General features: G+C 38.1%; 1 protein-coding gene across 13 annotated transcripts in view; it reads left to right on the top strand.

The window, feature by feature from the left end:
• The window catches only part of PTK2 (protein tyrosine kinase 2), a 191,027-nt gene that overhangs the window by 97,675 nt on the left and 70,748 nt on the right, over window positions 1-22,604 (top strand). For all 13 annotated transcript variants that reach the window (XM_058833329.1, XM_058833324.1, XM_058833327.1 and 10 more), the window contains 3 exons: window positions 3,515-3,602; window positions 16,887-16,966; window positions 18,421-18,483. In XM_058833329.1, coding sequence (XP_058689312.1) covers window positions 3,515-3,602; window positions 16,887-16,966; window positions 18,421-18,483 — 231 coding nt within the window. The remainder of the gene's footprint in view (window positions 1-3,514; window positions 3,603-16,886; window positions 16,967-18,420; window positions 18,484-22,604) is intronic.

Below are 22,604 nucleotides of genomic sequence, written 5' to 3'. Positions count from 1 at the left end.
CTATGGGATGGTTTAATGAGTCGACCAAGTTGATCTAAAAGATCTGTCCCTCTCCTCACTGCACTCTGGCTTCCAGTTTCCAGTGCTTTTCCTTTCCTTCTCTGAGCCCTAATACCTCTATAAGCCTTCTATAAGTTGATGCAGTTCATTAAATTCGCACAAGATTTCCCCTTTGTGTGCCCTCCTGGTTCTCATCTTCTCTGTTCTGGTTACTTTTCTGTTGATGTGAACTGATTCAGAACCTGCTGGAGGCAAGGTTGGGACTGGAAAGATTATTCTTTCAGTGTCACAAATTATTAAGAGTTGGATCACCCGTTTTTTTTTTTGGCTCCACCAGCTGCCCTGGTAGTGTTTGTTACTGACAGGGAAGCTCCCAGACAGGCTCAGTGGTGTTCACTCTGCTGTGGATGGGTCACTTCACTGCACAGCTTGTGAACTCTGTTGATGCCCACCTTTGTGAGGTGTGTCACAGTGCTGCTGTGCCCCAGTAGAGGGGCAGAGCAGCAAGGAGACTGGTGATCTTCCAGGAATAATTCATCAAACATAAAGGGAGTGATCATCAGCTGAGACACTTGCTCTGAAAGCAGACCTGGTTTCTGAGAAAGGAACATGTCATCCTTGTCAGCTGGCTGCATTTCAAAGACAGTAAATTTAGAGGATATTGAAAATTGAGCCCATCCTTGAGTTGGCCTTTGGAAGTCGGCTTCCTCATTCCCACAGGCCCAGGCAGAGATTAGGTTATAAATAGGTAATGAAGGTCACACATGGTGACTGTCCCAGCTGAGCTGCTTTGCCTTACCTGATTTCCTCATGAGATCCTGTTGCAAAAAGCAGCACTTTCATGGCTGATCAGTTAAGACAACACATCCCTGTAAAGGAGGGAGATTGATTTTCCTCAGTTTGGTTTTTGGTTTGTTTTGGTTTTTTTTTAGTCCCAGAGAGTAATGGTGTTCTGCATCCTAGAATCACAGAATTGTGATTCTAAGGTCATCAAGCCCTACAGTTAACCCAACTGTGCTAAGGCCACTACTAAACCATGTCCCCAAGTGCCACATCTGCTTGTCCTTTAAATCCCTCCAGGCCACCACTTTCCTGAGCAGCTACTTCCAATCTTTGACAGCCCATGGAGAAACTTGTTCTGATCGTGAATATCCAATTTTCTGATCTATAAATCAGTGTAAACGTTACCTGGTGCAACTTGTGATGGTTTCCTCTTGTCCTATCTCTTGTTACTTAGGAGAGCCTCTCCCCTACTGAGCTACACTCTTCTGTCAGGGAGTTGTAGAGAGTGATAAGGTCTCCCCTGAGTCTCCTTTACTTCCTCTGCTGCTCCTCACCATATTTGTGCTCCAGGGGAGATTTAGGTTGGCTATTAGGAAAAATTTTTTAATGGAAAGCATTGTCAAGCATTAGAACAGGCTGCCCAGGGAGGCAATAGAGTATCCATCCTTGAAAGTGTTCCAAAAAAAGTGTGAATTTGGCACTTGAGGACGCTGTTTAATGGTGAACATTGTGTTGGTGCTGGGTTGATGGTTGGACTTGAAGATCTCAAAGGTCTTTTTCAACTGTAATGATTCTGTCATTCTAAAAAGCACTGGATTAAAGAGCCCCCAAAAAGGAAGGAAGGATTTTTTTACACAGACTTGTTTTATTCCATGTCAGTCTCTGCAGTTGTGTTCAGCAGTGGATTTTAGTGGCTGTGGCAGAATAAAAAACAGGAGAGTCTCTGCTTTTCTGTGCTGGATAGTGTGTGCTCATGGTGCCTTCTCTCCCTGACACATAAATACCTGGAGGTACAACTTGGCTGATACCTAAATTTTAGTGAATTAAATGAAATTAGTTATCTGCTGGGGATCATGAAATGTAAAGGTTGATCAGCAATAGAAGGTGATTCTGTGTTCATTTGTATATGAGAGTAATCTGTGAGTGTCTTAACTGTGACTTTGAGTTTCTTTGTTTATCTGTGTCCTGTGTCACAAAATGGTTTGGTTTGAGAAGGACATTTAAGGATCACTGACTCCAACCCCCTGCCATGAGCAGGGACACCTTCTGCTGTCCCAGGTTGCTCCAAGCCCCATTCAGCCTGGCCTTGAACACTTCCAGGGATGGGGCAGCCACAGCTTCTCTGTGTACGACCACACTCAGTAAAACATTTCTTTCTTATATCCAGTGTAACTCTGCTCTCTGTCAGGTGTTCTCAGCCTCTCCCACATTTCACTCTTTAACATGTTTTCTGTGCACAGGAATTATGAAATGCATTGCCATACTAGAACAAGACATCATTCTAGTAGTCTCAAAACTTTTTCCTTATTTTAATGGTTTATTACCGGACAGTGTGTTTTCAATGAATTCAAAGTAAATAAGGATATTGCAACTTCTGCTTGCAGTGGAAACATGGGCAGCACCTACCCCTAGTAAATTTTTACCAAATCCCTATGTAAATCTTGATTACAGGCAGCCAAATCACTTGCTGAAAAGAAGTTCTTGTCCTGATGAAACCAACAGATTGAAATGTTGTAATATTTGCTCTTATCTTGAGCAGATTGTTAAATATACTTACTTTGGGAAGTACTGTTAAGAGTGTTAGTTAGGATATGTGGTGTTGGCACAGCCCAAGGGATGGAGACATTCATTATCAGGCTTTCATTGAAGGAATGTGTCAGAGAAGGAAGCAAACAGTCTGTGTCAAACACTGTGGGCTGTTAGCACAGGACAAGCAATAATACTAAATTTAGGGATTGAAAGCAGAAGTTTACAACAGGAAATATTACTAAATTTAGGGGCTGAATGCAGAAGTTTAAGAAGGGATACAGTTTAGGTGTAGGTCATAGGTCAAGGCTCACTCCGAATTTCCCTCACTTCTGGTGTACACTTACCTTAAAAAATATGACTGTCAGGTTCAAAACTGTTTGGCTTTTGCATATGTCTTGATGATGAATAGAGGAGCAGGAAACCTTTTTACAAAGAAACCCTGTCAAAACCTATGGAAAATCCAGATGTGAATACTGATCAGAGGTGAGTGTTGATCAGAGAAGGAGCAGAGTCCTGTTCCTTGTTCTCCTGCAGGATGTGGCTCCCTGGTGAGTGACACTGTTTGTCACTCCTGGAGCAGCAGGATCAGCGTTTTAAGTCCCTGCTTGTGAGAAGCAGAGATAAAAGCTGTTGCCAGGGGTCATGTCAGTGCTTCTGGCAGCTCATCTGTTGTCACCTAACTGGGGCCTCCCTTCCCATGGATCTGGAGCTTATCTGCTCCAAGTCTTGATGCTTTGGTCCTTTCTGTAGCTCTGAGTAGGCAGCAGGGCTCTAAGTTAGCTTCTGTTAAAAAGGTCCTTTGTAAACATCTCCATGAAATGTCAGTTACAGATAAATCCCAGCTTAGTTCTCTTAAGTAATCAAAAAGGAAATTTTCCATTAGTTTTCTAAGTTTCTTTTGAGTTTATTCATATTTTTAAGAATGTTGAGAGGAAATCTTAATTTTAATTTTGCTCAACAGCCTCTTTTTCTTGTTTTTCAGATATGAATTGAGAATTCGGTATTTGCCAAAAGGATTTCTAAACCAGTTCACTGAGGACAAGCCAACTCTAAATTTTTTCTATCAGCAGGTATGTTCAGTTCTTCTACTTTGTCTTTTGCTGATTTTGCTGAATTTAGAAAACTCTGGGTTTGTTTCTGTTGGTAGCATATTACTGCAGAAACAGAAAAAGGGAAAAAATTTAAGGTGTTATATATATAAAGCAGAAAGGTCACAAAGTGCATAGCAACTTTCTCCTTGAGAAGTGGGGAGGGATATGTTCCAAAAACAGGGTGATTCTGCAGGTAATAATTGTCTTAACTCAGATAAAGTTGACTGTTGCTCCAGTGGCTTCTTACAGTTATTTCACATTTGATTAAACTGATGAATTTCTTTCTTTTTGCAAGTGTAAGTAAGTGACAATTTCACTACAAACCATCAAATACTTTTTCCACTCACATCCTTCGGTTATTTTCTTGGGCTTAAAATCCCTTCTGGATTACTAAAACTGCATAATAGTCAAAGTTTCTATAAATGAAGCACTAAAATCTAATTTTGTTCAGTTAAATTACTTTAATCTGCTTTTAGACTGACAAACTCACACTAAAACCTCCTGGGGATATTTTTTAGGGGAGTCAGGACTAGAATGGTTACCCTGTATCCTAACTTCAGCAAGCACAGTTGTACACACATGTTCTTGTCTTAGGTAAATTACTTTTGATTTTTTTTACTGTGTGATGCAATTTTTGTATTGATCTATGATGAAGATGACTTCTGAAAAGACACTTCTCCTGCAGTGTTTCTTTGGACTCCACATTCTAGTTTAAGTGATTTGGGTGATATGCTTAATTTAGCCTGAAATATCTGAATTTTGGTGTGTTTTTAGTGTAATACTTCCAGGGGTTCTTGTACAACAAAATCATGTTCCTTTTTTCCTTTAGCAGCAAGGAACTTCCTTCACACTGGCTTTAAACACAGGAGATTTGTGTTTCCCATGATACAAAAGTGGGTGATGAGCTCCAAAATAATCTCCTGAACTCCATCACTTTCCTATTTGACACCTGGCAAGCCTGCAGTGGTCTCTGGTTTCTGCCTCAGGAAACTGTTTCTTTAAAGCAAGAAGTTGGAAATGCCAGAGGAATATTTGCTAACTTCTAACTAAATTTGGATATCATTACAAACAGATACAAATGGCTCAGAATAGAAGGCTTTTGAAGGTCATTGGGATGGATGGGCTAAGCTTGACAGCTGCCTCTATCTGACAATGCCCTGAATCCCAGTGCTGCTATAAAATGAAAATCAGAGGTTCTTGTCTCCTTGCTCTCCACAACATCCATTTATTTTCTCTTCCCCTTTCTTTTTTCACCTTATAGTGAGGTATTTCTGAAACCAGTGTTTTAAAAGTCACTGCTCTTTGTTTTTGGGTGCTGTAAGGTATTAGGGTCTCTGTTGTCATGGAAATCAGGTGCAGAACTTTCCAGAGCTGTCATTCTCTATCCATGATTCTGCTTTGCTCCATAAATTTCACTTGTCCTCTTGGATAAACTAGGACAATAACTTGTATGTGGTGAAGTGTTAAGGCAGCAGCAGTGACGTATGAAAGGAAGGCTAGAGAAGAATTTAAGCAGTAACACTGCATCATAAACCAGACCTACAGCAGAGGGGGGGGATGAAAAAACAGGAAAACATGATTTTTTCACATTCTGTTTCTATCTTAGTGTCATTCCCGCAACATTTTAACATCTTCATTTGCTAATCACTGGTCTCAGTCAGACTCATGTTGTGTGTAGGCAAGAACAACAGAAAGGACAGAACTCATACATGCATACATAGATATGAGCTTTCTGCACAGAAGTAACTGCTACAGATAAGGAGCATAGAACCCAGTTACAGAATTCTAAAAATCTGACAGAGGCAACATCGCTGTTGTCAGATCGGCTTTTCTCAGTGTAAAACTCAAAGACATTGCTCTCTTGTGTGTTACAAATGAGTAAAAAATATTTTTGTGAGAACTAGATGCCTGTGATTTTCTTGTCAGGATGAGACTGGGAACCTTATTGCTAACTTAGTAACATCCAAACACATAGTTTGTGTATTAAAAATGTATAGCAACAAATTTAAAAGTTCAAGAAACATGGTTACCTATGTCACCCATGGATTTTGGAATTGTAAGGATTTTGTTGAATCTGAGTTGCAAGCTACGGTTTTGTTGAAAGTTTAAATCCTCAAATGATCTTCATCTTCTGGAAAAGTACAGAACATTTTATAAAGATAACAAAATGTTACCTTAATCACCGTCAACAGACAGGGTTTATTCATCCAGCTCACCCAAACCACAATTATCAGGCTGTTAAACCCAAAGCTGGCACACGTTTGTGCCTTCACATGCATGACTACTCCCATTCACTTCAGTGAGTGCGCTGCCCTGTGCAAATCCGTGCATTTCAGGCTTCTCAGCTTGAGCTTGATATGTGAAATCGCTATTTTCTCCTTGATTTTTGACTGTTTTAAGGATGCTGTGACCTTTCAGTGTTTTTGAATATTCTTCAAGAGTCTTGAACAAATCAAGAACCTGTGCCCAGAGCTGTTTGTGGCTTGACGTGCTGTGATCGTGGCGCTCGTTCTGCCATCTGCGGTGGGCGTGAGCTGCTCTTAATTGGAAGTGTAAAGCAGGGCACTTAATGAGACCTTTCATTCTGCAATCTGTACAGCAAGGGATTAAAATTAGTGTGTGGGAGCAGGGGGGAAACCACACAACTCGTTAATAACATCAGAATCAGTCCCACTAACGATGCAGTGTGGTGCCTCTTGTGCTCAGGCTGTGCTTCAGCTTTGAGGCCAGAGATGGGGAGAGGCTGATCTTTAGGTCATTCCCCTTCACTGGAGGAGCTGTGTGTTCCAGTCATGTCATTTCACATCTCATTTGAGAGGTCTGATCAACAAACTAATGCTGGAACTGTGTCTTTTTGTTTTGTTACTGCTCTCTTTGGCAGGTGTCAGAGGTAGTGGGTGGCAAGACTTCAGGGTTGTCTCTTGTCAATCTGTGGAGCATTTAGGTGGTGATTCTGCATCGACTGCATTACTCCCTTGGGCCCAACTGCTTACACTTCCAGCCAAATTAGGCAAATTGGATCCCACCCAGTGCTGTTGGAATTGTGAGGCTGAAGTATTCAAAAATCAGGAAAAGCCAGATTTATGGTTGTCTGCACAGTTGGCAGATGCTCACTGCACAGGTTTCATCTGCCAGCCTTCAGTTGTGTCCTGTGGTATTGAATACCCAAAACTGAACCAAAGTGAGCTCTAATCCCACCCACAAAACCTTAAATGTGAAGTACAGTGAAGAAAAATAAGTTTTATCAACAAATAGCATCCTTTGTGTGTTTGTGTATGTGTGTATTCTGTTGACTGTTTTGTAAATCTCTGATGAAGATCTCTTGGTTTTTGTATGACTTTTAAACATTTTTCAGAGGAAATAAACATAAAGGTACAAAAGGAGAATTAAAAATCACAGATTTTGGGTAATGAAACAATATTTCACCATTTTCCTGTCCTTGGGAATATTTTCAGTTGCTTTAAATAAGTGTTGGTGAAATTCCCAGTGAGTGTCTTTCTTCCCTGTGCTCCAGTGACATGGCTGTTGGGAAGTGGAAATAAAGGTGACAGGCTCCTCTATTTTGCCTTAGTAGCTGAGTGAGGAGTGAAAGCCGTATCTCAAATCAAGACAGAATATGGCTTTTAAAAACATTCATGTAATGAGAATCAGACATAAGCTACTTGAATTGCCTTCCTTTTATTGTGGGAAGAGAGCCTGCACACATTTATCCTTGAATAACATGTTAGCCTGCAGTAATTGGAGATGGTTTATCCCTTGATGAAAAGGGAATAAGCATCTGTATGGGGGGTGGGGGCAGCTCTTGGGCATCAGCTGTTCCATTGTTGCTGTCCTTGTGCTTCAAACAGAAGACTTTTAAAGTAACTTTTGGGGGTGGTTTTTTTTTTAGATCCCAGTGAACAAGAAAAGGTTGTTTTTATCAGTGTTGAATTTTTCTCTGTTGCCTTGTTTAGCCTGCGGTGTGGAGCTACCCTGGAGTAGTTCATATATATATAATAAAGGAGACCACAGGACTGAACTATGTTTTGAATTTGCTTTTTAAAAATAACCAAAGTTTGTGTGAGAAGGAATTGCAAGCAGGGGATGATCTTGAAGTTAGGACAGGTCAATGATAGCCTGAAAAAATTGAGCTGAATTCTGTGCAACAAGGGCTCTGTGTCTCACCAGACAAGTACACTGCAGGTTCATTTTCATTAGAAAACTCTTTTTAAAAATAAAAGAGGGGAAAAAAAATGATACTCTTGTCTTATTTTAAAAAAATAGTAAGAGAAAAGCATCCTATGAAAAAGTGGAGAAAAAGTTTTTTGCGGACAATTGGTACTTCTCTGTCTCTGTAGTGTCTGTGAAGATTATGTTCACACTCAAAAAGTATTTCATTAAATGAAAGATCTCTTTATATTGTGGCAGATAAATACATCATGCAAATTAAATTATTTTTATAACTCTGTCCCTGACATGTAGGAAATTTTAAGTCCAGGCAATTACTGTAATAACTTAATGATTAAAGTTTTATAAGGCTTAGGTGCATGAGATGTAATTTGAATTGCAGGCTGGGAATTAGACTCTTTAACCTAATTAAATAACAACATCTCTTACACCCTAATAAAAATAGGAGACCTAAAGCAAATGACTTTGACAGGAAAAGCTTTGAAGGAAATGAAGGACATTGGGAGAAAAGCTGGTGGTGTTCCTGATGTTGGCAGCCTGTTTTTAAACAAAAAGCCCTCAACAAAACAAAACAAAAAAATCCTACCTAAAACCCAGCAGATCTTTCATGAAGAGTTAAAGGCTGAGAAATGCCCTACAGGGAGGTGGCAATATAAGAATTGCAGCTGATGGAAAATATACTAAAAATACCTTTTTTGATAAAAATATAAGTGAATCTGAACCTCTCCTGTCTGATCTTTACAGCTTGAAAAGACAATTAGAAGGGTGATTTCCTTGATAGGGGTAGGTTTCTGAAGTTGCTGAAATTCACAATATTCCATAAAGTACTTACTTTTTCCTGTAAAAGTTCATTTACACCCTCAAAACTATTCTGGCATTCTTGTTTTAGGCTCTGCTGTTTGTATAGTTGTGGAACTACTTTGGCTACAAATGTTCTGTGCCCAATGTCTGCTTTCCCTTACTGCTGTATGGTAGGAACGTGAAACTTCCTCATATCCCTAACACCTCCTAAATGGTCAGCCAAGCTCAGGCCAAAGGGAAAGGCTTGCTTTGATTTAAAATTTCCACCTGTCAGCCAGAGCAGTGAAAATCATCCGTGTGGGCTTTTCTCGAATTGCTCATAATTCAGCCTGATGAATTTAAAATGCCAGGGACAGGTTTCCATGTACTGATGTGTGGATATGTCTCTTTAGTGATCTGAAACAAAATGTTACAGCAAATTAACATATTAAGTTGTGTATTACGACAAAAAGAAACCCACAGAAAAGTTGATTTACATTGATGCTTGGACTCACTTGATCTGGAAACTCAAATGACTTGATCTGGAAACTCAAATGACTTGATCTGGAAACTCAAATGACTTGATCTGGAAACTCAAATGACTTGATCTGGAAACTCAAAATTGTGTGTTGGAGAGCAGAAGTATAAAATTAGCTGGGAGCAGGGATTGTTTAGTAGGTTGAGTTCTCTATGGCTCCCAAGAGTCCAGTCCTACTTTGTGGAAGGGCTGCCAGAGGCAGCAGCGTCTCTTGCAATGACATCTGGAGCTCAGCCCACTTGGACAGACGGCATCATTTTTAGCTGCTCTGCCCCTAACAATGCCTTGTCAGAAGTTGGTTCCCCCCCAGCCCATCTCTAATGCCCTCATTATTAACAGAGGAGCTTCCAAAATTAGTTAGAGATGTCAAAGATCACCCGTAGATAATATAGAGACTGTGACCTTGGGACATGAAGAGGAGGAGCAGCTGAGGGCAGATGGCAGATGAATGTTATCCTGATACTGGATCTGGGCTTTTAACTCCCCTAGAAGAGGCCAAAGCCCTAATTTTCCCCAATATTGACTTAGCTCCTGTAGCAAATTTAATACTGTCAGATGGGTAAATAGGGGTGGGAACACATATGTGTTTCCCTCCTGTGTGTATTTTAAAAACTACCATTATGATCATTAAGGTGACTTCTAAAAATACTGATGACATTAGAAGCAGGCGTTGGGCTTTTGTGCATATGGGGCTTCATGAGAGCAGATGAGGCACAAATCTTTCAGGGTTAGTGCTGCATCAGGTCTCTGAAGCTGCAGTAGTGAGGGTTGGGATTCTGTTCTTCCAAGCTGATTTTGTAGTGATGAGAATTTGGTGTCCTACATGAACCTGCTGCTGGAATCAAGGATGGAGGAGCAGTTTGGTCCTTACAGATAGCAGGATTTGTACTGGGTGACTGTTCCACATTAATCCAGTCATGTGTCTGTCCTACAGTGATTCTGTGGTGTGTTTAACACTACAAGGAGCAATACAGCTGAAACCAGAGAATATCTGGTGCAATTCTTTTTGGCAGGATGCAGAGAAGAGTTGTGTCATGGATTGGGGTTGGCATTGTGTGTCATACCTGCTGCAGGTGCAGAGCAGAGCAATGTCTTTCATTTTGAATGGGAAATTGTGGGGAAAACAAGTGAGCTGTGTACTTGGGTTTTTGCCTTTGTCACAAAAGTGATTGCTGAAGATCAGCTTTTCCCATGGATATATTGAGATATTCTGGTCTTCCATTACAGAAGCTGGAGCTGGTAAATTACAGGACTAATTTCAGTGGATTTTGGTGGGATGGGTGTCACCAGAAATGTTGTGTGTTGATGTAAAATAAAGATCCTAGTTGAACTCTGGTGGCTGAGGGTCAACTATACTATACAAAACCTAGCACCAAATTACGTTCCAGAGTTAGAAATTTGAATGTTTAAAGACAGGTGCTAGAACACACCTGAGCTGTTAAAAATAAATCCAGAGAAATTACCGAGAATAAGTAAATTATTGCATATACAGGACAATTAAGAGACAGGTTGTATTTTTTTTAATATAAATTTCACCAACTAAGCAGAAGTACATAATTTCCCAATATATAAAAGCATCAGCTAAAAATAAATGTGTAGAACAAATGGATAAAGAGAAAATGATGCAATATAAATCTTTATTTTCATGCTTCATTAAATGATGGTTATTACTATTTGTGTGCCATGTACTGAATGGAGTACAAAAGACATTTTCTTAGTTTGGTTGCTTATCTAAATATCTCATATGTTGGGATGATTCTTTCTGGGTATGATCTTAACTCTTCAGTGGGAACTTAGTCACTGAAGGGTTGTTTAAATGCAGTGTTCAAAGCAGTGCACATTTGGAAAAAAAGTAGAAATAAAAAAGAACTAAGTTGTGTAAGTAGGTCATAGAGATTGAAAGAAAAGCAAGAGAAATAGATTGCTTATTTTTAAACTGTCCTCCTGAAAAACTGGAGTTTATCCTGTGGGAAATTCCTTGGTAGCATTAAGCTGGGAAAGCCAGTAGTGGCTAATTATTGGTATTTGCCCTTTTTGAGACACCATTTGATGGTACTGTTTCTAAAGAATTTCCACAGTATTTATGCTTGAAAATTCAATGTCAAGTTTGATAATTGTATGTAGTAATTTATAAGACTATAAACAAGTTTAAACCTAAAATATCTTTTTAAGGCACAGTATCAAATAGCTTTTTCAAAAAAATCCCTAAGCTGGAAAGCATTTGCCAAGTTCAGAATTATTTTACTGTTGTTCTTAATAAAGAAATCTAAATCCAGCATGGTGTTTTTATGAACTGCTTGTCAGCCTGGGTGAACCTTCTGAAATACTGCAGCTGCATAAAAAACTCGCGTGCAGGAAAATGAAGCAGATGGCTTTTGAAAGTAGCAGCTGGTATATAAAATACGAGGCCAGTGATAGATTTCTCCTTAAATCATAGCATAGGGCTGTTCTCTAATTTCTCCATCTTCACAAACATGGGCTTTCCTATGTTTTCAATTTTTATTTTAAATTGTTCCATCTGGAATTTGCCGTCCATTTCTGTAGCTGGGAAAGTGCCCATTATTTTCTAGTAAATTTTGAGAAGTTAGAAGTGACACCATCAGTAGTTTCTCCATTCAAGTAAAAGAACAAATATTTTGTAAGTCTTGACATCAGAAATAAAACTGGGCTTGTATTTAGGTGCCCATCTTGCATGTGGGAAAAGCCTTTTAGTTCATTTTGTGTTCATCTCCTTTCTTTTGTTGTGATTTAGGAGTATCTTTGAACTTTTAATGCCCAAAATACTGGAAACAGAAGAGAGATTTCTGCTCTGGCAAAAAAGAAGAAAAGTGATTAAAAAAAACCCCAGAAATATTGTTAAGAATAAAACATATTTTAAATAAAGTGGATTGTTGCTGAATATCAGGGCAGTAATAAATCAGGAAATATGGTGTAAGATTGTGTTGGATTTCAAAACCCTTTTTTGCTTTGGATATTACTGCTCTTTCTAAGCATTTATTCACCACCAATGGTGGGTGATGTGTATTCTCTGTGTGGGGGAAATGACAATTTTATTTCATTTTTTGTTTATCAGAACATGTGAAAGACTTATTTTTCCTACCTCTGAGAGGTGCCTTTATCCTTGGCATTCGTTTTTTCGCCACACTGCAGCTCTTTTTTGTGTCAGACTATTCATAGCTGTTGTGGCCAAGAAGTCAACTCCAAATATGAAGTTTAGGTCACACTTTAATTCTGATTTGCCACCCTGTGAATGGGCAAATTTCGTAGAGTTGCTTCCTCTGACACTGGCACTGCAGTAGTACTTGCCTGGAAGCCTGAAGCAGTTTTTATTTCCATTATTCCATATTTAATGGATCTTAAGTAGACTAATCCTTTCCCCCCAAAGCATGCACCTGCTTGGCTATAAATCTGACTTAAACTTGTTAGAGCATACTAAAAAAAAAATCCAAGGGAAAAGGTTCTTGAAATCAGCACAGCAGTTTGCAGCAATACATTGCTTTTGTCTCTTATCCTCCTTTAAACAGTTTTCCAATATCTTTTTCTCAGGGAGTTGAGATAAACACATTACGTGGGAATACAAAATGAGTGTCAGTGGAAGCAAATATGTTACAAGCAAAATACACCAAAGTGACTCACTTCAGAGATCATGTTTTGGGTTTTGATTGTTACCAAATAAAAAGCATATAGGATTTTAGCAGTGTTGACACTTGAATTCTGAATCCTGGTGTCAGTCCAAGTGTTTGCCTTGTTGATGTTTATGCATTTTTATTGCTGTAACATTGTGACCATAAAGTATTGGAGATAAATACAGACTTCACGTAATTTTATCATTGCCAGAGAATCTGGTCTCTAGTGTGGGGTATTAATGTTGTAATGGCACACATTAAGGAGCACCTTAAAGGCTTTGTTGGGCTTAAGAAAGAGATCAAGGGCTGCTTTTTTGGTTTCTTGTTTGGTCACTTGGATTTTTGGGGTTGCTTTTTCAAAACCAAATTTGTGTGACAAGTTTATATGAATCCGTTTTGTCTTACAAACTGGTTAAAATTAAGGTGTATTAAATAGCATCGTACAGTTTTTTTTCTGGTTTAGCCTTTGGAGAGATCCCATTCTGAATAATTAAATTGCTGAAAAGATTATGGCAGTGGTGCTTGGTCTGCTTGAAAAGGGTGTGTGTGTTTATATCTTTATGTACATACAGATACATATATTCTTCACCTTCTCCAGGTATTGTACACTGTTACCTGAATTTCCAAGCCATAGGAAGTTCAGCCAAAGGCATGCACACACTGCCAGGGAGTATGACAAGCTCACAGATAACAGGATCTTCAGACCCCACAGAGAAGATTCATCCTCTCTCTTAACAGACTTCTGAATTTGTAGTCAGCAGAAAAAACCTGATAGGTTCTGTTAGATTTCTAAGAGTTCAGTTTTTGTGCCTTTGTGTGTGTATAGGCTTCGTGCTCTTGAAGATGGGGCCTTTGTTTGTCTAACCCAGAAAATATTCTCATTTCTCTCATTTAATTATATTAACAATAATAATAATACTAATAAAAGTTATAATTGAGCAAACACAAAAGGCTTCTTAGAAAACTCTTCAATTGCCTTGTGACAGTGCATTTAATTACCATTAAATTATCTCTTATGTCTCTTCCACTTAATATTTGCTCAGGCTTTTTCCTTAGGAGGTTATGCTGAACCTCCTGTGAAATTCTTATCTAATCTCTGCACAGGCATTAGTTCATGCATTGATCTGATGCCATGTCAAAGAGAATAGTCAAGCAAAATTAAAGGTGATAAGAGGAGTTCTCATTGGTATTCTGGCAGTAGAAATTGAATCTGCTTTCTTTTTTCCCTCGCTGAAATTGAAAGAAGAATGTGTGCAGGCAGGTTTATGAAAAAAGGGAAAAACCAAGCACCTTTGGCTGTCCGTAGTAGGACGCTGTTAAATCCAGACCACTGGATTCTCACCACAGGTTTTCTGAAGCTTATAATCTCTTTTTATAACTCACAAAATTTCAACACTAAAATAAGTAGGCATATATAATGTAAAATACTTCTTTATCCCCCTTCCATTTTGTTGGAATGGGGGATGATCTTTTATTTTTTTTAGTCAGTATCTGATGTCTATAATTGTAGAGTCAAACTGGGAACATGACTGGAAAGCTCACAAGCCGCAGGGCAAGAGGAGATAAACCCCAAACTTTAAATATTTGGGTAATGTTGCTTATTTATTTATGGAATAGGAGGCTAGCAGCATTTTGAAATCATGTTTGCATGAAACTGGAGATGCTCTTAAGCTCTTTAGTTTAACAAATTGAGCACTGGAGCACTGGGATCCACAAGGCAAAGAGCTGTGAAGATAAATGAATCTACATTTAATCATAATACACTGGGCCATAAATTAGCATAGTTCCTGTAAGTGGATGTTTTGTGTGTCAGGACTGAAAAGCTACTTTGCTACAGCCAGTTCTTCTTGGTATCTGAATACCTCAAGTAATAGATGGATAATGGCTTTGAAATTTCCTGGTGATGCAAAATTGCTGAAATGGTTTAAAAATCGAATCTATAGTTTAACCAAAACAAACAAACAAAAAACAAACAAACAAAAAGGTTTTATTAAATATAAGTGATCAGTCAATGGGTATTTGATTTGGATGGATGTAAGGCAGATCAGCCAAGGGATTTTGTGAACAGGTTTACTTGTCAGGTGAAGTAGTTTAGGCTGTACGTGAAGGTGAATTCTCAGAAAAGGGACATGAGAACTTCTGGAATTTGGGTATCCATATATGAGCTGACCTCATGTTCAACACTTTCTTCCATTTTGAGGTACCCCCACATGGACCTGAGGGGGAGGAGGTCTGTGCTGTTGTTCACCACCCACATGGGTTTGCAGAGGTCATTTATGGCACTCTGTGGAGCCTTAAACTCTATTCCTGATTTACCTGCCCTGAGCTTCTGTGTGACAGTTTACTGCAGGACCTGTTCAAAGTCCTTTCTCATGAACATAGATCCTGGTGTAATTCATTACATTTTGCTGTTTATAGCATCACAGAACCATTTAGGTTGTAAAAAACTTGGTATATCAACCACTAGCCCAGCACTGCCACATCCACAAGTGAACCATGTCCTCAAGGGCTACATCCATACTTGGAATGGTTCCAGAGATGATTCCACCACTTTCCAGCACAGTCTGTTTCCAATCCCTGACCACCCTTTCAGTGGATAAATCATCCTAATATCCAATCTAAATCAAATTATTTAAAATTGTGAGCATAATGAAGAGAAGAATTATTAATTCATATTGTGTATCCTATTACTATGGGAATACAGAATTATTATTTCCATATGTGTGTACAAATAGCACACTACATGATGCTGAAGGGCAATTATTCTCCTGTCTCATTAGTATTTGTAAGAACTGAATTGAGAAGAGTTAAAAGCTCATTATTTTGTCATATTGAGTGCCTGTATGAATTCAAATGCAAGAAGCTTTTTTATTATGTTTCAGCTATTGTAATAATTCATTTTCTCAGTCTTGCACAGTTTATCATATTTCTTCTTTCACGTCTTTCAATAACAAAACTTCTCATACAATTAGATCCAGGAAGTTTTTAGGGATTTGTTTGTAGTTTGGAGCAGGAGCCAGCTGCCACACTGCTGCAGAGGGAATGCTGTGGTGGATGCTCACATGTGCTGAGGAGAATGCTGAGTGGAGAACACCTCCAGCTGTTGGATGCTGTACTTCCTTATCTCCCAAGTTATGCATTTCATGGCAGTAGTAGTTTGAAATAGTTGTTCTTACAACTTGTCATCACTCAACAAACCCACTTGGTGAAGTGTGTTGCTTTCATAGTGCATCATCTCTCCTCTTTGATCTGCAAGTCAGTCACAAGGATTTTTGTGGTATTTCGGGACTTGCTGCAACTTTAGGATCTCAATAGCAACTTGATATTTTCATAAGAGGATAACAGGAGCTGTTAAGGAAAAGCTGTCAAGATTTACTGGTGCAAGATTTGCAGAGTGAAGTTTTTGGGCGCTGGTTCTGTTCTCTCTTACTGCCTGAATTTTTTGTTGTTAGTTACTGTATAAATTGCTTACTCCAGTGTGGTGAAAGTATTACCTAAAATAAAAGATTCTGCTCACATCCATGTTGGTAAATAAGACAAGTCTAGGACATGTGATGAAGATATCAAGTAGATATTCCTGCTGTATAATCCTGCAGATTCCTACTGTAGGTGGTCACCACCCATTTTCACTCTTTGTTCTTCTTACTAGTTCAGCATTATTTTATGCCAGTGTGCCATTTTATGCAGTACAATTTGCACATTCTTCTCTGTTTACTTCTGTTTTTATTTTCACTGTAATTCCCAGGCATTTATAAGTTTTATTTACATGATTAGGTCTGCCTAGACCATTAAATCCTGTTGATCAGGATGGTTCAAAACACAACTTGCCTTCTCCTAGCTGGAATGCAGGTGTAACAGTCTGCTCAGTCCTCAGTCTTAGTCCAATTTTCATTATATTTAATAAAACATAGCCAGTAGTGACATAGGTAAGGAATTTTTCAATCAAGTTCATGGTGGTCGAAATGTGTTTCTTACCTAAATGCAGCTCATTTGTGGAGAATATGAACACAACTTCTTTTTTCTCTTCCTGGACTGTGAATTGTCACTCCAGAAAATTAAGATGTATTCATTTGAAAGTTTTGGGGAGTATTTTAATCTGTGTTGGCACTGAACTGATCTTTCTGTGATGCCTACCTGCTTCTTTTGCTGTAGGTGAAAAATGACTATATGTTAGAAATAGCAGATCAAGTGGACCAGGAAATTGCTTTGAAACTAGGTTGCCTTGAAATCCGGTAAGCTGATAATTTAATTTATTATTCAACATCTTTCTGACAGAATATATACATTAATTTTGAAACTGCTTAAAGTTCATCAATTTCTGACCAGTAGAGTTGAATAAAACATCATAAGACTTTTTCTGCTACAAAGCAGTTTGAAAAAAAACTGAATAGACTGTATTGTAACTCATTTCTAGTGATTTTTAAATTAACACTATTTTAAAATTTTAATTAATTACATCTTGATATACTGCCTTTTGGGTGAATTCGTCATCTGAATAATTCAAAGGCCTGTAGAGTACATTGAAGTATGCTTAAAAAGAAATGCATCTGTGGTGTTATTTAGTAAATAGTCTTGTGATTCTGCATATATAAATCCTACAGCTAAAGAATGTAATTATAGATAAATGCTGCTACCTTTCCTCTCTGTATTTACTCAATTTTTAATGTGCTATTTTGAAATGATTAAATCTTAAGGATCCTTTTGGGTGTTTTTGGCATTCTTGTCAACTGCATAGATAGCTGGAAAATAAAGATAAATAGATTAAGAGATCCTTGAGAGAGTTCCCATCTTTGAAATGCATGTGTTGGGTTTTGCTAATTTATGGAGAATTTCCAGCCTGAAACATTTGATTTAGTTATGCTGATGTCTCACACAGGGAGATTAGGGAAGAAGTAAAATTGATAAGAAATGAATGACAAATGTAAACTTGTTAGGAATGAATAAAAGTGTCCTTTGAACAGTACTTTCCAAATTAAAACAAAATTTAGGCTTATGAAATTTCCCAGGTATCACAGGAGAACCTGATGCCTTTGTTGTAAGTTTTGCTGGTAGCCCCAGAGAAACTAAAAGTTCTTTGTGTAACTGCAAGCTCCTAATGCACTTATAAAGTCATTGTGCCTTATTCCAAAACATGTGATGAAAAGAATAATCTGTGATTATGTTGTCAGCCAGCTCCTGCCTTCCCTGGTTCTCAAGCTGTGGCTCTTCAGAGCATTTTTACGAGATACTACTCGTAGATGAGCTACTGAAACTCTTAGAATGAGCATTACTGGTCCATTTTCTCTGTGAAAACAACAATCTCATCCCTCTCCTAACAAAGCTTTACTATTTATTCATTCACTTGTTAATGTGAACATGTCTGGATTGAAGCAGGTCTCATCATTCCCTGCTTCCCCTGGTTTTCCCTGTCCCATGCACAGAGGGTTCTCACAAGGAAGTGCAGTGTGAGGTAGAAAGGAGCTGATGAAGGCCAGATTAGGTCACTTCTTTTCTGAAGATGCAGTTAATTTGTGAAATAAAAATCTGATCTGTTGAGGTAGGATAATAATGTACTTAGTACTTAACCTTTGAATTCATTCTGCCAATGTTTTCTGATGCTGAGTAGAAGTTTTGATTATGTTGATGTTGTAGTTTTAGGCTGAATTATCCAATAATTGTTGCTTTCAAATATTTTTCCTGACTTCAGGAGATCCTACGGAGAGATGAGAGGCAATGCATTAGAAAAGAAGTCCAACTATGAAGTGTTAGAGTAAGTACTGTGTTCTAGCTTTAGGTTTGAACTGTCCCTTCTCTGCATCAGGAACAATAAATTCAGTTCAATGACAGAAGGTTCTGTTGTAATTTTTCAATTCCATCCAGGTTGTTAAGATGCTTTAATGTAAGAAAAGGATGAGGAGACCCATTGAGATGTAGGAGAAGTGCCTTTTAACTGTGGTCCAGAGAAACAGGTTTGGAGTAGTTTAAACTTGATCAGGAGGCTTACTGTGGTTTTTAGCAATCTTGCTAATGTTTATGGGGTTCACCAACTCTGGTTGTGAGGCAGTTTTATTTCTCAGTGTTTCTCTGTGCCCAGTTGCATTTTTCAGTTGTGACTCATGTGTGGTAAAGTTTGAGTTACCTGAAAATGTTTGTGGTATTGTTTTTGTTTCTGTTTGCTCAGTGTGTGCATTTTCTGAGTTGTGACCTTGCAATTAACAAGGTTATTGTTTATCTGTGTATCACAAATTTAAAGAAGACCAAGGAGCATCCTTGCACTGAAATATTTTGTTTATTTATTCACGTTGTACAGGAGATGGCTTCAGTTCAAACAAGCCAAAGTCCTTCAGCTTTTTTAACAAAAACCTGAAAACTGATTTTATTTGTATTTATGTAGTGGATAAAGTTGCAGGCATACATGCACCAGTGATATGCTTATAACTAATTACCCTTGTGAAAAGATTCTGTACAGTTTAACACAAAATTGGAATAAAAGGTTGCTGAAGCAGTGAAGTCTCAATTTTTTTAATCTTATTTTTAATGACAAATGGGTGCTAACTTTTAGAGTTGTGAAATTAAGGCATTTGGAGGAGGAAGGAAAGATTTTATACAACAATGCATAAGTTTACAAGGATTTTTGAGGGATCTATGATATTACTAGGTAAAGATAACTTTGATGACTAGCCTGCTTATTTGGCATTTCTGGAGTACTCCTGTATTTATCCAGATTTTTTAAAACTTTAGTTTTGTTTGAATTAGGGATTTTTTAAAATTTATTTTTTAAGGACTTCAGGTTTTGGCTGTAGAAACATTAGCAGAAGTAACCTGGTTGAGGGAACACATCACAAAATAAGAAAGGACTAATAAAAATAAAGGAGATGAGCAGATAGACAAGACTGAAAGGGGATATAAAAAAATATTTGAAAGTACGTGAGTTATGGTTGATGTAGTTTACATTCATATGTTTCAGTAAGAACTTGAGTATTTTTAAGCCAGTTTTTTGGCAAGTCAGGAGCTACAAGCGTAAGTAATTATGTTAATGACTTTGGAAACAATCAGACAAAGGAAAGCAGGGTCATAACAGGTCACACAAAGTATAAATTAATAATTGTAACAGGTGAGAGTTCCAGGAGGACTCAGTGTGGTGCTGCTTCCAGTTCAACAGTGATTTCTTTCCTTCAGTCTTTGTTTTCCAAACAGTGGCTGCTTTAGTTGGAAGTAATAAACTGCTGCTGAAAGGCAAAGTGAAGCAAAACCCTGATGTGCAAAATGTAACAGCTTAATGCCATGTAGAATTGGACATGGAGAATTGTGCGTTTCAAAAGTTTTTTTCTTTTTTGAGAAGCAAGATGTGATTTGTATGGGATTTAGCTGGGAGACATGAAGGAAAGAAAACAACTTAAACTGACTGTACTACAGATAATTACAAGCTGGAAAGGTCTACAAAAAGTGCCAGTGATCCCCAAAATGCATTAATTTGATCTTACCATCTTAATAGCCCATAAATCTTTAACTGCACAAGTAATATTTATTGCTCAAGTGAGGCTTTTTGGTATTTTTTGTGGGGGATTGCTGGTTTTAGTACATCATGAGGCACTTAACCAGCTGAGAGCAATTTTTAAATGGCCCTTTTTTGCATTGGGTGTGATTGCTCCTTGCCTGCCTTTGTCAGATGTCTATTTGATGTATATTTGTCTTTGATCAGATTGTCCTACGAGAACAGATCTGGATGGAAAATGGTAGATGGGATGAAATTGTTAAGTAGCCTTTAATAGTTGGGCCTTCATGGAGTGAAAGAAGAATTTTTTCATAATAAATGTGAAGCCTGTTAGTGAGAACAGGGATAATTACAAGTGCAGAAATGGGAGCTGTAGGAAGGAACAGGTGCAGCCACAATTTGGTAAAAGGCATGTTAAAGTCTATTATGTTAATCTAATGTTACTTTTTTTGTTGTAACTTGAATTGAGGTGAAAAATACATGATACATGCTGCCTAAAGCTACTTATTATTATAAGACAAGCAGTATCACCTATCTGTAGTTGGTGTTTTATTAATCTGACTGAAGTTTGTACATTAAAAAAAATTGAATTTAGATTTAAGCCCATAAATAGGCTGGAGTAGATGAGGTTAAGTACAAAGCTTTAGTAGAACTGTACAAACCAGGCTCTCAGTGCTGGCTATCTCTTGTTGACAATCAGAAACCAGATGTCTGAGTCCTTCATCCAGAGCCCTGAGTTGTTGTCTCCCTTGTTGGCCATTCTACCCCCACACAGCACAGCTGGGAAGGAATTTGTAGGGTTGTGTGTGTAGAACTGTTTGTATGTTCCAATTTCCAGTGCTTATTCTCTTATTTATAGGTGTCCATAAGTTGTTGCTGGCCAGGGAATTAAATCTGTGTGGTTCTTTTGTTAAATTCTCCTCCAGTAAAGAAATTTGCCATCTCAGCTAAACACAGGAAATGCTTTATTAACAAGTTTTGTTAAGAGTTGTGGTCTGTTGTACTCTGCATAAGAATTTTTTCTCAGTTTGTTGCACCCAGAGCTGTACAAAAGGCTGCTCTACAGCTTGTCCTAGTAATGAATCAAATGAGGCTGTGGCAGCTGTGTGCTGCAGGACTGTTAAGATGAAGGATACCAGGGTGATGGAAGGTGCTTCGTTTCAGAAGCACCAACTCTCTCTCTCAAATACTTAATGTTAAACTAATATGTCCCTGTCAAAATGTCTTTGCATATTATTTAGATGGTAATAGTGTGTTAGATTCATTTAACTGTGTGGGATGATAAACCGAGTATCATTTGCATTTGAGAAGAAATGCATGGAAGGAATTAACATTTGTGAAGTTTTATAATCCTGCAGCTTACTGTCATTGCACAGATGCCAGTGCTGCACATGAACATTCTGCTCCTCCTGGTTGAGGATGTTTTTAGTATGAGACTGTATACTACTCATCTTCAGAGAGCTTTAAAAATACCCTGGTTTATTCTTCTGAGCGAGCTTTTTATATTGACTTTACTGTTGGCTTTGTTCTTGTGCCGTTAGGTAGCAGTAAATAAATCCTGAATATCTCTGCTTGCTAACAGCTTTTTCTTGCTTTGCCAAGTGTAAGAATTCCAGATGTATTTCTGTGTATGTTCAAAGTATGCAGTCATGGAAAGCTCACTTTCATACTTGTTCCAGAAGCAGATAAGAATAGTTGAAAGAGATGGTAATGTCCTAAAAAGAAAAAAATCAATAACGCCTTTGAGCTATAAATCCTTTTCCTATTTATACTTTTCTCTTATTTTTTTCCTTTTTTTACATGTGAGTTTTTTGCACTTGGTTGTACAGTGCTGTCTTCTGCACTAATATCATTGGCAATTTCTCGAGCACCTTTTTTTGAAGCTGATGTTCACTTGTAGTGACACAAGCACACGTCAAACATAAGCTACCTGCAGCACATCAGAGCATAGAAATATTTACTGGCTCTGATTTTCAAACCAGGGCTACAACCCAATTTATAAGTGTGAACATGAGCTTGATAAATTCAGTTTGCAAAATCTGAGCTCACAGCCACCCGATTTATAATTGAAAAAAGTGAGATTGCTTGCAAGAAAAAGTTGGTAATTTTAATTTGCTCAGTATGAGGAAAACATAATAGTAGACATTTAAACAGCCCCTTAATTATAGTGCTTCAAAGGGTAAAACAGTAGTGGAATTGCACACAGCATGCTTAGTGAGGTGATCTCTCGAGTATTCCTTTATGGATTCCTGGATTGCTTAGGCCAAGTTGGGGCTCTGAGAAACCTGATCTAGTGGAACTTGTCCCTCCCCATGGCAACTGAATGGTCATTAAGATCTCTTGAAACCCAAACTATTCTATAGTTCTTTATTATATCTTCTGCTCCATTCTAGTAG

The sequence above is a fragment of the Poecile atricapillus genome, chromosome 2 (assembly GCF_030490865.1).
Source record: "Poecile atricapillus isolate bPoeAtr1 chromosome 2, bPoeAtr1.hap1, whole genome shotgun sequence".
Lineage (NCBI taxonomy): Eukaryota > Metazoa > Chordata > Aves > Passeriformes > Paridae > Poecile > Poecile atricapillus.
This window is presented reverse-complemented; position numbering and strand designations above follow the sequence as displayed.